The 11,455-nt window shown below is 43.1% G+C and overlaps 1 protein-coding gene across 3 annotated transcripts; it reads left to right on the top strand.

Annotated features, from left to right (window-relative positions):
- Positions 1-278: 278 nt before the first annotated feature.
- On the top strand, positions 279-6,312 carry LOC310742687 (dynein light chain roadblock-type 2). 3 transcript variants are annotated; one of them, XM_083572107.1, is made up of 4 exons: positions 279-317; positions 3,268-3,343; positions 4,971-5,138; positions 6,045-6,312. In XM_083572107.1, the coding sequence occupies exons 1-4, from the start codon at positions 294-296 to the stop codon at positions 6,086-6,088; spliced, it is 312 nt and encodes a 103-aa protein (XP_083428233.1). In that variant the 5' UTR covers positions 279-293; the 3' UTR covers positions 6,089-6,312. The 3 variants fall into 3 exon arrangements, with proteins under 3 accessions (XP_083428233.1, XP_083428234.1, XP_083428232.1); XM_083572108.1 differs by lacking the exon at positions 279-317 and adding an exon at positions 638-786; XM_083572106.1 differs by lacking the exon at positions 279-317 and adding an exon at positions 703-1,045.
- The last annotated feature ends 5,143 nt before the right edge of the window (positions 6,313-11,455 follow it).

Here is an 11,455-nt window from a genome sequence, read left to right as displayed (position 1 = left end):
GGAAGAAAAATGAAGCAGCAGCAAAAAATGTTTAGGGTTGGGGAAACGTGTGTGAAAAAGCAAAGGGAGGAGGGGAGAAATGAGAAGAGTTCAAGGGTGAGGAGGAGAAAATAGTAGAGACAGACAACACAGAGAGGAAGGGAAGGCAGGACAAACACTGAGAATGGAGCAAACGGGACTTTAAAGGCATGGCAATTTCCACTCCCTCGTAACTTCTAAGCAAGCGTCTCTGTCCGGGAGAGGGAAGGGAAGTCTCAAGGCAGCTCAACGGAGGAGCCCCGCTTCTCCCGCTCATGCGACTGGAGGAACCACTGGAGGTGTTTTGTTTTTGTTTTTTGACACGGAGGCTTCCTAGCAAGGAAGTTGGCTTTATCGCGAGAGAGAGGAGAACAAGTCTATTTTATAGGCTGTTTTTCCTCCCCGTGAGGGAAAGGAGAAAGCAGGCGGGGGGAGGGAAGGAAGGGGGAGCGGGGGGAGGGAAGGAAGGGGGAAATAGAACAGCGCGCTAAAACATTTCCCTTTCCAAAAAGAAGCTCGCGCCGCTCCTGCTATTACTGCTCCGTTGCTCCCTAAATAAGCACAGTTTGCCCTCCTTGCAAAGCAAGCGAAAGGGCTCTGATGGGGAGGCTGAAACAGGCAGGCGCAGAACTCTGACGGCTCTCTATGACCCGCCCCCTCACTTCCGGGCCCTTCCTCTCGCCCAGCCCTGCGCTTGCAGGCAGAGCACCATAGCAACGGAGGCCTGCTGAAGCGCTGCCGCCTTTGAGCCTTCCCAGCGGAGCCATGGTGAGGGAAGGGAAAGCTTATGCTGTGATGGGATTCGGCGGGGGGGGGGGGCGGTGAGGAAGCCGTGATCTTGCCGGGTTTGTATGTGTAGGGAGAAAGGGGGGGGCGCGAAATGGGGGGAGCCAAGGTAGATTTCAAGCGAGTGTGCAGGTGGGAGGAGAAGGGCCGTGGCAGGGCGCCTACCCCCGACGGCATCGCAAGGGAGGGTTGGGAGAGGCTCCTGTCAGACACCTTGGAGAGCCGCTGCCGATCAGTGCAGGTAACACTGAGCTTACGTGGGTCCATGGTCTGACTCGGTATCTGGGTTCCTATATAGGGGAAAGGCCTGAGCTCTCTGGTACAGCATCAGCTTAGCATGCAGAAGGCTCAAGGTTCAGCCTCTGGCATCTCCAGGTGGGGAAAAGTTGTTGGTCCCCCGCCTGGAAACCGGGGGTGGGGGTGAACTACACTGTATTAGATGGACCAGTGACCTGATGTAGAGTGAAGAACAGGGCAGGTAGGTTTTCTTGAGCTCAACTGTTAGGATGGCGGAGTGCAAACAATGAGGGCGGGGCTTATCCAGCTTTTTAATAGTTGCGTAGAAGGACAAACAACAACACTTTTAAGCCAAATAAGGCTTTCAACATGGCTTGCAGATAACAACCATAAGACAGTCCCTGCTCTGAGGCTCACTGAAAAGTAAGAGGGATTGGGAGGGAAGACGAAAAAATAATTGACATAATTGTTTTTATTCTTGCTGTTTTTATTGCCTTTAACTTGTAAGCTACTTTGGGACTTACAGATATAAGAGATAGATAACACCCACACCCACAAATCTTTCCTGAACTGGATTAGACTTTTACAGTTATTAAAAAAGTAAAAGGACCCCTGACCATTAGGTCCAGTCATGACCAACTCTGCGGTTGCGGCACCCATCTCGCTTTACTGGCCGAAGGAGCCGGCGTACAGCTTCCGGGTCATGTGGCCAGCATGACTAAGTCACTTCTGGCAAACCAGAGCAGCGCACGGAAATGCCGTTTACCTTCCCGCCGGAGCGGTACCTATTTATCTACTTGCACTTTGACGTGCTTTCGAACTGCTAGGTTGGCAGGATCAGGGACTGAGCAACGGGAGCTCACCCCATCGCAGGGATTCGAACCGCCGACCTTCTGTTTGGCAAGTCCTAGGGTCAGTGGTTTAACCCACAGCGCCACCCGCATCCCTTTTTACAGTTATAACCATTGCTTTATAACAGGCTTCCTCAAACTTGGCCCTCCAGATGTTTTTAGCCTACAACTCCCAGGATCCCTAGCTAGCAGGACCAGTGGTCAGGGATGATGGGAATTGTAGTCTCAAAACATCTGGAGGGCCGAGGTTGAGGAAGCCTGCTTTATAACGTGCTGGCACTTTTCTCAGTTGATATACAGCCTTTGAGAAAATTATAAATAAGAACAGTGCCATATAACCTGGACCTGATGGATTACGTATTATAGGACTACTCTCTCCCAAATCTTGTGGAACCATTGCTTAATTGGGGGGGGGAGGGGTTCCATCCTTCTATCTATGAGTCATGTAATTTTTTTGCATCCAGGAGCAAATTGAACACAAGTTATTTGTGTAAGCAGGTACAGTGGTACCTCGGGTTAAGTACTTAATTCATTCTGGAGGTCCGTTCTTAAGCTGAAACTGTTCTTAACCTGAAGCACCACTTTAGCTAATAGGGCCTCCCGCTGCTGCCGCACCACCGCTGCACGATTTCTGTTCTCATCCTGAAGCAAAGTTCTTAACCTGAGGTAATATTTCTGGGTTAGCGGAATCTGTAACCTGAAGTGTATGTAACCTGAGGTACCACTATATGCTGGTTCTTGCCTGGGTAAATCAACCAAAACTTGAGTTTAACTTGGATTGTAAGGAGCCAACCCATTTGGTTTCTTATCAACTCGTGAGTGTGGCTTTCTGCTCTCAGTATTGCTATCAGGGTGTTGGTAGAAAAAACCCCACATGAGCAGACTACTATATGTAGGAGTAGAGGGTGCTGCAGGTGGCTGTCTTAATGCTGGGTTTTAAAGAAAAATATAGATGGCATTTTAAGCCTCCATCTTACCATCTACCCTTTAACATAGCACCTCTCTTGCTTCACTAAGAGCATGTCCCTTCCGACTTGCCCCACTAATGCAGAGCAGCCAAGTTCCCTAGTGCCTTCAGCGTGATTCCAGATGCTGTTCTGCAACAGGGCTCCCTCCACAAGTGATCCATTGCTGTTAATTCAGTAGCTAGTTCAATGGGCTGGATCCAGTGCTAGAGTAGACCCAATGAAGTTAATGGTTATGACTAACTTTATTAATTTCAGTGGGTCTGCTCTGATTTTGATTTAGTGGGATACTATCCCATGTTCTGGAGCTGGAGACCAAATTGGTTAGAAATTGGTTAGAAATATTGGCTGCTGCCAAAATTTTATGGGCTAGTGCTCACATTTTGTTAGTGATTTTGCTTCTTTTGCAGGCAGAGGTAGAAGAAACTTTAAAGAGGATCCAGTCACATAAAGGAGTTATTGGAACTATTGTCGTAAATGCAGAAGGTAAAGATCTGCCTTTTGGGTGTTCTCAGAAGTACACTCAACGCTTTGTACAAAAAGATGCTTTTTGGAATTTTTCTTTTGCTATTCGAAATCTCCTTTAAGCTAAGTTGGTTATTCTAATTTACAATTTGAATTCAAAGCTGAGGACTGGTTTCTTTTAATCTGAAGAAGTCATCAGTGTGAAAAGTTTATTTGATATCAAGAGGCTGATGGGTACTTTGTGATTTGTGTGTGAGGCCTCAGCATTTTCTTCAAGTTCACAAATGCTATGTTTTTAAGACACTTTTGCCACTTTAACACAGTGGACAAAACCAGTGCTTTTTTCTGGGGGTACTAAAGGGGAAACACAGTACCGGCACTTCCCTTTCCACCAATGTTAAAAGTGTGGCACTTACTTTAACAACTTCATGGGGAGTACCAACACACACACACATATATATATATTTAAAAGCACTGGATAAAATTATGTTTTTTTGAAATTGGTGGCAGCATTCCCATTTACTGGAAGTTGGGGTTTCACCCAGTATGTAACTACTCTAATGATCTCAAGTGTCTGTGACCATTTATTATTTTTGTAGCTATTTGTCTAGTTACCCAAAATACTGAGATTCTTGAGGAAAGATTCATGTGCCTACTCCAGTAGTAGGTTTTACAGTATCTCCAGATGTCTCTACCTAATGAACATAAGGGCATACCCTCCAACATTTCTCCAATGAAAATAGGGCCGTCCTATTCCATTATTTATTTATTTATTTATTTATTTATTTATACATACACCACCCATTAAACATTAAATAACTTCCTTCAGATGTCTTCTAAAGGTTATATAGTTATTTCCTTGGCTCAGGAGTTGCGTAACTTCATACCCTCCAACATTTCTCAGATGAAAATAGGGACGTCCTAAGGAAAAGTGGGGCATTCTGGGATCAAATCAGAAACCAGGATGGCTTCTGAAAATCTTGGATTGCCCTGGAAAATATGGACACTTGGAGGGTCTGTAAGGGCATAAGAGCAACCTGCTGGATTAGGCAAATGAGCCTTCTAGTCTAGCATCCTGTTCTCACAGTGGCCAACTAGATGCCTGTGGGAAGCTTGTAAGCAGGACCTGAGTACAATAGCACACCCTCTGGTTGTGATTCTCAGAAACTAATATTTAAAAGCATAATTCCTCTGGCAGTGGAGGTAACCTATTCTGGCTGGTAAGCATTGGTAATAGTTATTCAGTTTAAGCAGAAGTGGATATCAAGCTGCATGGAGAAGATTGTTGAAAACTTTTTTATAGAGTTTGCCCAAGTAATTTTGATTACAGCCTGACAATCTTGGTCTACAACTTTTGTCTCATAGGCTACTGAAATCTCATTAAAATGCATGTAGTAGGGTCTGGCAGCTTACTTCCCAACTAGGCGTCCCTTCTTTTTCTTCCCAGTCTCTGATACAGGGCAGCAAAAGGAGGGAACAGATTCCTATTTATGGTTTAATTGTCTCTCCTCACCTGTAACAGTTGCTGATTGGCTGTTCTTTCTCCAGAATAAAAATAGGTTTTTCAGAAGTGTCCTTAACCTCAGATGCAGTTTGGTTCTGATGTTGCCCTGTTTAATCCTAAAGCAGCAAATGACTTCCTTTTCAGGCATCCCAATCAGAACCACTCTCGACAACTCAACTACAGTACAATATGCAGGTCTCCTTCATCAGCTCACGATGAAAGCAAAAAGCACAGTGAGAGATATCGATCCCCAGAATGATCTGACCTTTCTCAGGATTAGATCAAAGAAACATGAAATCATGGTTGCCCCAGGTAATATATTTTGTCTTCCAAAAGAAAATACTGCTTTTACTGCTGTGTGGGTAGCTTTTGAGGTCCCTTTCATTGCTCCAATGCTGCTGTTAAGCATCAGTCTTCCTGTTTCAGTTAGGAAGATAAAAGCATAAGGGATGAGCTTGCCTTCAGATCCTATAATTGCATAAATCTGGCATGTCCAAAATCCGTTTTGGGGCCCAATCCAGCCCACCAGTCAATTTAATCTGGCCCTCACAGCAGTATATGTCCTGGGATTAAAAAAAGCTCAGCAACTTTGTTCGGCCCTTGTGCATGCTCACTTCATCATATCTCTTTGAAAAACGTTTGGGCACCCCGGGCTTAAGTAGAGAGGGCCCAGCATTTATCTATCATGTTGTGTGGCAAGGCCAGATTATAGCTGATTGCTGTGCCTGACTAGATGAGAAAATTGTTAGATCTGGTATAAGACTATTTCCTAGGTGTGAGGAACAACCATTTTTCCAAAGCTGGATTTGGCCAATTAGCACATAAAACTGCAGCTACTTACTGTTGGTGACAAATGACTCCTAAACCACCAATCTTACATGGGACAGATTTGCTTTAAGCTTTTAGTACTTGTGTTTGTACATCAAGATGATATTTGATAAACAATGGCTGTTATTATTTTTTGAAGTGTTTCATTTTGTCTACTAAGTGGGCACAAGCAGTGGTATTTATTATTTTGCCCAAGATCAATCCCCCAAAATAGTTAACAATCAATATTGGGGAAAAGATTCACCAAATACAACAAAACATTATAACTATGAAAATATTTGGCTTATAGAACTATTTTGAAATGTATATTGTAAAAATAAGGAATTGCCGAAATAGAACAATCTGTAAGCATTTGCCATCACTTTCATTGTTTCTTATCTTTTTCCACAGATAAGGAATATCTTCTGATCGTTATCCAAAATCCTTGCGAATAGACCAACCACACCAATTTTATGGGAACTGTGCTACAATTTTAAAATAACATTTACTACAGATATACAATGTTGTAGCATACCACTAAGGAACTTTTCCAGTAACTTGTCAGGAAGTTTGCAAGCTAAAATCTCTCACGTGTGCAAATGCATTGTATTTGTAACTGAATTAATGAAAATGTGTGTCTAACTGCTTAAAGGACAATAAACCTAAATGTTAAAACATGTGTTAACATTGATTGGGACATGTGTTCTAAAATTAAATAAATCTTTGGAAATAATGAAGCACAGAGCTAAGGCTACGGCTGGAACTCTAATAAAAACAGCTCTCAAAGCCATTTTCATGTAAACAGTCAGAAGTAGGGAATGCAGAATTAAATAATGGTTGCATTTCAGCTGACGTTAAACAGGATTATTAAGTCCCTTTGATTTCAGTGGGATTGATTGTTAAACATAAGCTCAAGTTTTCCAACTTCAGATTGATTGTGCCCAAAGTAAGTGAATTCAATAATATAGTGAACTCCTTAGAATGACAGAGCACCCAGTGGGTTTTTTTCTGATAGAGCTAAACCTGCTTTTCCTTATTCATTAATGTCTGCAGTTACTCTTTGTGCAGTGGCTCACAATGTTTCAGATGCCTGTATGAAATAAACGTTTATCAGTAGTTTACAGATAGAAATGAAATGCAAAACAAACTACTGGAAATATGACAGGGACCACGAGTTCTGAACCAAGGCTGCAAGCCTATTGCATTGAACTCAGTGGGGCTTACTTCCAGCAGTACTCAAGCAGGTTCAGGCTGCCTGACGTCTGAACCTAGTGAGGGAATTGTTTCAAAGGAATGTATGGAGTACTGTACTGCTGAAGCAGGAGGGAAACAAAGGACTCGAGCACAGTGAAGATCTCTTAAGCAGAAGTGCTTGAAGAGGGCGATTCTGTTTCATCACAGAGATGTGCAGCAAGACAGAATGTGATCTCTGCAGGCATTCACTTAGCAAAGCAGTATGTTTTAAGATAATATTGAGGTATGCTATTTCTGTGGCGGGCTTCATTGAACTGAAAGGTGGAGACTGTTAAATGCTTAGTAACTTCTTAGGGAAGTTTTTAATGTTTGATGTTTTATTGTGTTTTTAATATTCTGTTGGGAGCAACCCAAAGTAGCTAGGGAAACAGCCAGATGGGTGGGGTATTATTATTATTATTATTATTATTATTATTATTATTATTATTACCAAACTTAGGAAATCTCTAAAACTTCCTTGAAGTTTCTGTTTTCATCACTTAATAAATATTTCATTTCTAGTAATCTAAACATTTCAGTAACATTTCAGCATTCATAAAAAATGTGGTTGCATTTTGATTTAGAAAAAAATCAACTTCTAACTTTGAATTCATTCAGTTAATTTGTGGAACATTAAAATGCATGACCTAGATGTGTGTTACAGCATAAGTCCAATTAAGCATAAGTCTTACAAAATGTGATTGTCATAACAAAGCATTAGAAAAGGAAAAAAACAATAATTCAGATCTAATTCACAGTCAAATGGTCTCAAGGCTTAGCTGATGATTTAAAAAAATTAAATTCACTTTACAAAAAGAAATAAATCCCGCTTACTAAAAGCTCTTAATTCTACAAACACACACGAAAAGCTTCTTGCAACAAGAAGCATCCTATTGAACATGCCACATTTTTAGAATGTACACATTCTGCGGTTTTTATGTATCATATTTCTGCTAGGTAGCAAAAAAAATAAAAAAATATTTTCCAGAAATAATTCTGATGCAGATACATGTAATGACATCTCAGGGTCATGCAAAATGGACATCATAATATCTTCCACACCAATCCGATACTTCGTAAGATGAAAGTTGCAGTCCTATGAACTGAGAGTAAACCCCATTGCATACACTTAACTTTGAGAAAGCATGCATGGGATTGTGCTTTAACACTATGATTCTACAAAGAGGAGCTAAATCCAGCTCCTTGCTTCCTCTCTGGAACATCTGATATTTTTAAAGAAATTGGATTTATTGTATTTTTCCATGTGTAAGATGCCCTGGTTTTTTGAACCAAAAATTAAGAAATTATTTTATCTTCCCATGTATAACATGCCTCCTTGTATAACTCAAAATTAAGAAAATAGGGGGAAATTGCCAAGACTTGTTAAGCTGGGGGGGGGGTTGCCCAGAGTGGTTGAGCTTTTGGGGGGGGGTTGCCCACAGTTGCTTAGCTTTTTCACATGCCCAATCGCTGTTGATAATCTCCTGCTCGCGGCTACAACCAGTCACACTCCCCCTTTCAACTACCGGTGTATAAGACGACCCCCAGTTTTAAACATTTCCTTTATTTTGCTTGACCAAAGGTGGCAACCCTACCCATGGGATATGGATCCAAATTAGTCTCTCCCCTCCCCTCGCCTTATTTGGTGTTCAGGTGCTTTGGGCACAAAGCTGACCTTTGGTTAAGTGTGGCTGAAAACCTTGTGTGCAGATTGCTGGCTTCTGAATGCCCCTGCAGGAAGTGACTTGGAGAGTGTAATTGCTCTCTTGCTAGCTGTAAAGGTAAAGGGACTCCTAGTCGCGAACGATTCTGGGGTTGCAGTGCTCACCTCGCTTTACAGGCCAAGGGAGCCGGCGTTTGTCAGCTCCGCAGACAGTTTTTCCGGGTCATGTGGCCAGCATGACTAAGCCGCTTCTGGCTCAGTGGAACACCGACACCAGAGCAGCGCACGGAAACGCCGTTTACCTTCCCGCCAGAGCGGGACCTATTTATCTACTTGCACTTTTTCACGTGCTTTCGAACTGCTAGGTTGGCAGGAGCGGGGACCGAGCAACGGGAGCTCACCCCATCGTGGGGATTCGAACCGCCAACCTTTTGATCGGCAAGCCCAAGGCTCTATGGTTTAGACCACAGCGCCACCTGCATCCCATCCTGCTAGCTATAGTGGACAGGAATTCTGTCTCTGCTGATTCTAGGGTTGGGGTGGAGACTAGGAATCACATTGGGACCTCCGTCCTGTTGATAGTGTTTCTCCCTGCAGGAGAATCAGCTGCAGCTGCTTAATCAACACAAGCTATTGTGTGTCTGCTCTTCGTTAAGAGGGCACAATCTGCGAAACCAGTCAAGCTCCCTCATCATACTACAGGCCCCATGGATTACTGTATGTCTTCCCAGCTTGCCCCATACCAGATTTGGGGGAGAGGCATTAAGTAAAGATAGAAAGAAGTAGGTATTTAAAAGTACCGTATTTTTCCGTGTATGAGATGAGATTTATTCACCCCAAAATAAAGCCCCCCCAAAGGGGGGCATCTTATACACGGATAGTGCCTTGGCGGGATAGGTGATTGCTTTTAGCCATGACTGGGAGAGTATCAGTGGTGATTGGGTGGGTGATTGGTGACTGCGGCAAGGTCTGCTGTCTATTGGCTGCTGCTGCATCAGTCTGAAGAGTGATTGGTGGCTGCTGGCTCAGAGCGGGCAGTCGATAGATATTTTTAGTGGCGCGTGTGACTTTCAGTGCCGCTCCGGTGGGGTAGCAATTTTTGGCAAACCTCCCCCCCCCAAAAAAAAAGCTCAATCACTCTGGGCTCTCCTCTGCTAAAAAAAAAAACCCTCAACAATTCTGGCAATCTCCCCCCATTTACTGAATTTTGAGTATCCCAAAATAGGACGTTGTCTTATAGATGGGGGCGTCTAATACATGGAAAAATACTGTAATCCAAGAAAAAAAAAGGTGAGGGAAGGGAAGGGTGAGGTTCTAGAAAGGGAAAGGTGGCTGGTTATTAGGGAACTCAGCCAAAACCTGACCAAAACAAGAGGGCAGTCTGGTCTGGAGGGTGAGATGTCTCCTCCCACTAAGTGAGGTCAGAAGATGAGAACCTACCTGCCAGAGCTAGTGGGAGGAGCCACAGGTGAATAGATGTGTTTGATACTGAGGTTCACTAGTATGGCTTGAAACTTACACTTTGTTCAAACATATGCATGGAAAGGATGGAAAAATACTTTATTTTCCTTGTGCCACTCTTTAAACACACCCTAAAGGTTAACAGGTAACTATTTATTATTTCATAAGGTTTTTAAAATGTATTTGCACCCACACATATGCTTTATTCCATGCAAGATGGGAAAGAAACTTGTCTTTGTCTTGAAAAGATTAATAATCAAAATGACAAATGCAGGAAGGGCAGGAAACATGTTCTACCAAGGGATAATATAGCAAAATATTCAGTTTGAGGCTAAGGGATATGCCAGAGAATTGTTTTTACTGCAAAAGACGAGGTTTGTCCTTGATCACTGTTCCCAAATATGTCAAAAGGTTAAACTTTCAAACCATTTCAACATAAATGTTTTTCTTCCCCCTCCTGTTTGCACGGAGTAAGTTTAATAGGATTTTTCTATAGGGACATTCAAAGATCTTGGATACAATTAGGTCAATGGAAACTATTAAATTTAATGTAATCAAAAGTTACAGCGATTACTAAGGAAATATCAACTAGCCTTTCATCGCAAATCGTCTTTGGGCAGAGCATATCAGAGCTGTTTCAGGACTGTAAAGCTTGAAACTTGATTGCATTATGCAATGTATTTTAATTTATTTGTTTAATACATTCTTTCATGATTTGTCTCAAAGAACTTCCAACTGTTTTCTTGCACCCATGGAACTGACCCAACAACAAATTACAAACAGCTTTTGTGATTTCCACAAAATGTAAAGTTTTATTTCTATTATTTATTTGCGTAGACTGTTGGAGCAGGGGGCGGGGGGGGGGATTTGTTGGTCTTAATTGATACAATAACGGTTTGGTCTTGGGGGATCTGAGTTCAGTTTCTTTTGGGCAGGGGGAGATAACAAAGGTGGGACATTGCCAGGTTGAGAAGCTTATGAACTTAATACACAGGAGTACTGCAACTGACTTCATAAGACAAAATTCTGACTTTGCTTTAGAAATTGTAAAGCATCTCAGTTGTACTTTGCGACTTCAGTTCACAGTTATGCCTCACTGTATGTTCTTCTTTAAAAGGCAACTTAACCCTGATAACTGGGAGCCAGAATACTGCAGGGTTCGGCAAGGCTTAAGCAGACTGGGCCGTTTCATTCCCCCGAAGATCTCTCCGTGGGCCAGACCACACACGCGTGCATTTGCGTTACGGCGCAGAGGAGACATGTGCACGCACATGCGCAGACACTATTTCCGGTGCGGAGGAGGCGCCTGCTGCTTCCTATTGGCTGTAGGAACTTCCTGCAGCCAATAGGAAGCCCCGCCAGTGCCGCAAAAGTGAGTCCCTGAGCCGTGCTGCGCCAGTTTAGCCCAGCGCATGGGGACTTGCCGAGCAGGCGGCAGGGTTCGGTGGTGGCTTGGGGGCCGGTT

This window comes from Podarcis filfolensis (genome assembly GCF_964270895.1).
Source record: "Podarcis filfolensis genome assembly, chromosome: 9".
Classification (NCBI taxonomy): Eukaryota; Metazoa; Chordata; class Lepidosauria; order Squamata; family Lacertidae; genus Podarcis; species Podarcis filfolensis.
The sequence above is the reverse complement of the archived record's forward strand: the minus strand, read 5'-3'. Positions and strand labels throughout refer to the sequence as shown.

Coding starts and splice junctions, on each gene's coding strand:
- LOC310742687 (XM_083572106.1), top strand. CDS start 899: ATGGGGGGAGCCAAGGTAGATTTCAAGCGAGTGTGCAGGTGGGAGGAG. Junction 3,344..4,970: donor TATTGTCGTAAATGCAGAAG/GTAAAGATCTGC, acceptor CTTCCTTTTCAG/GCATCCCAATCAGAACCACT. Junction 5,139..6,044: donor TGAAATCATGGTTGCCCCAG/GTAATATATTTT, acceptor CTTTTTCCACAG/ATAAGGAATATCTTCTGATC.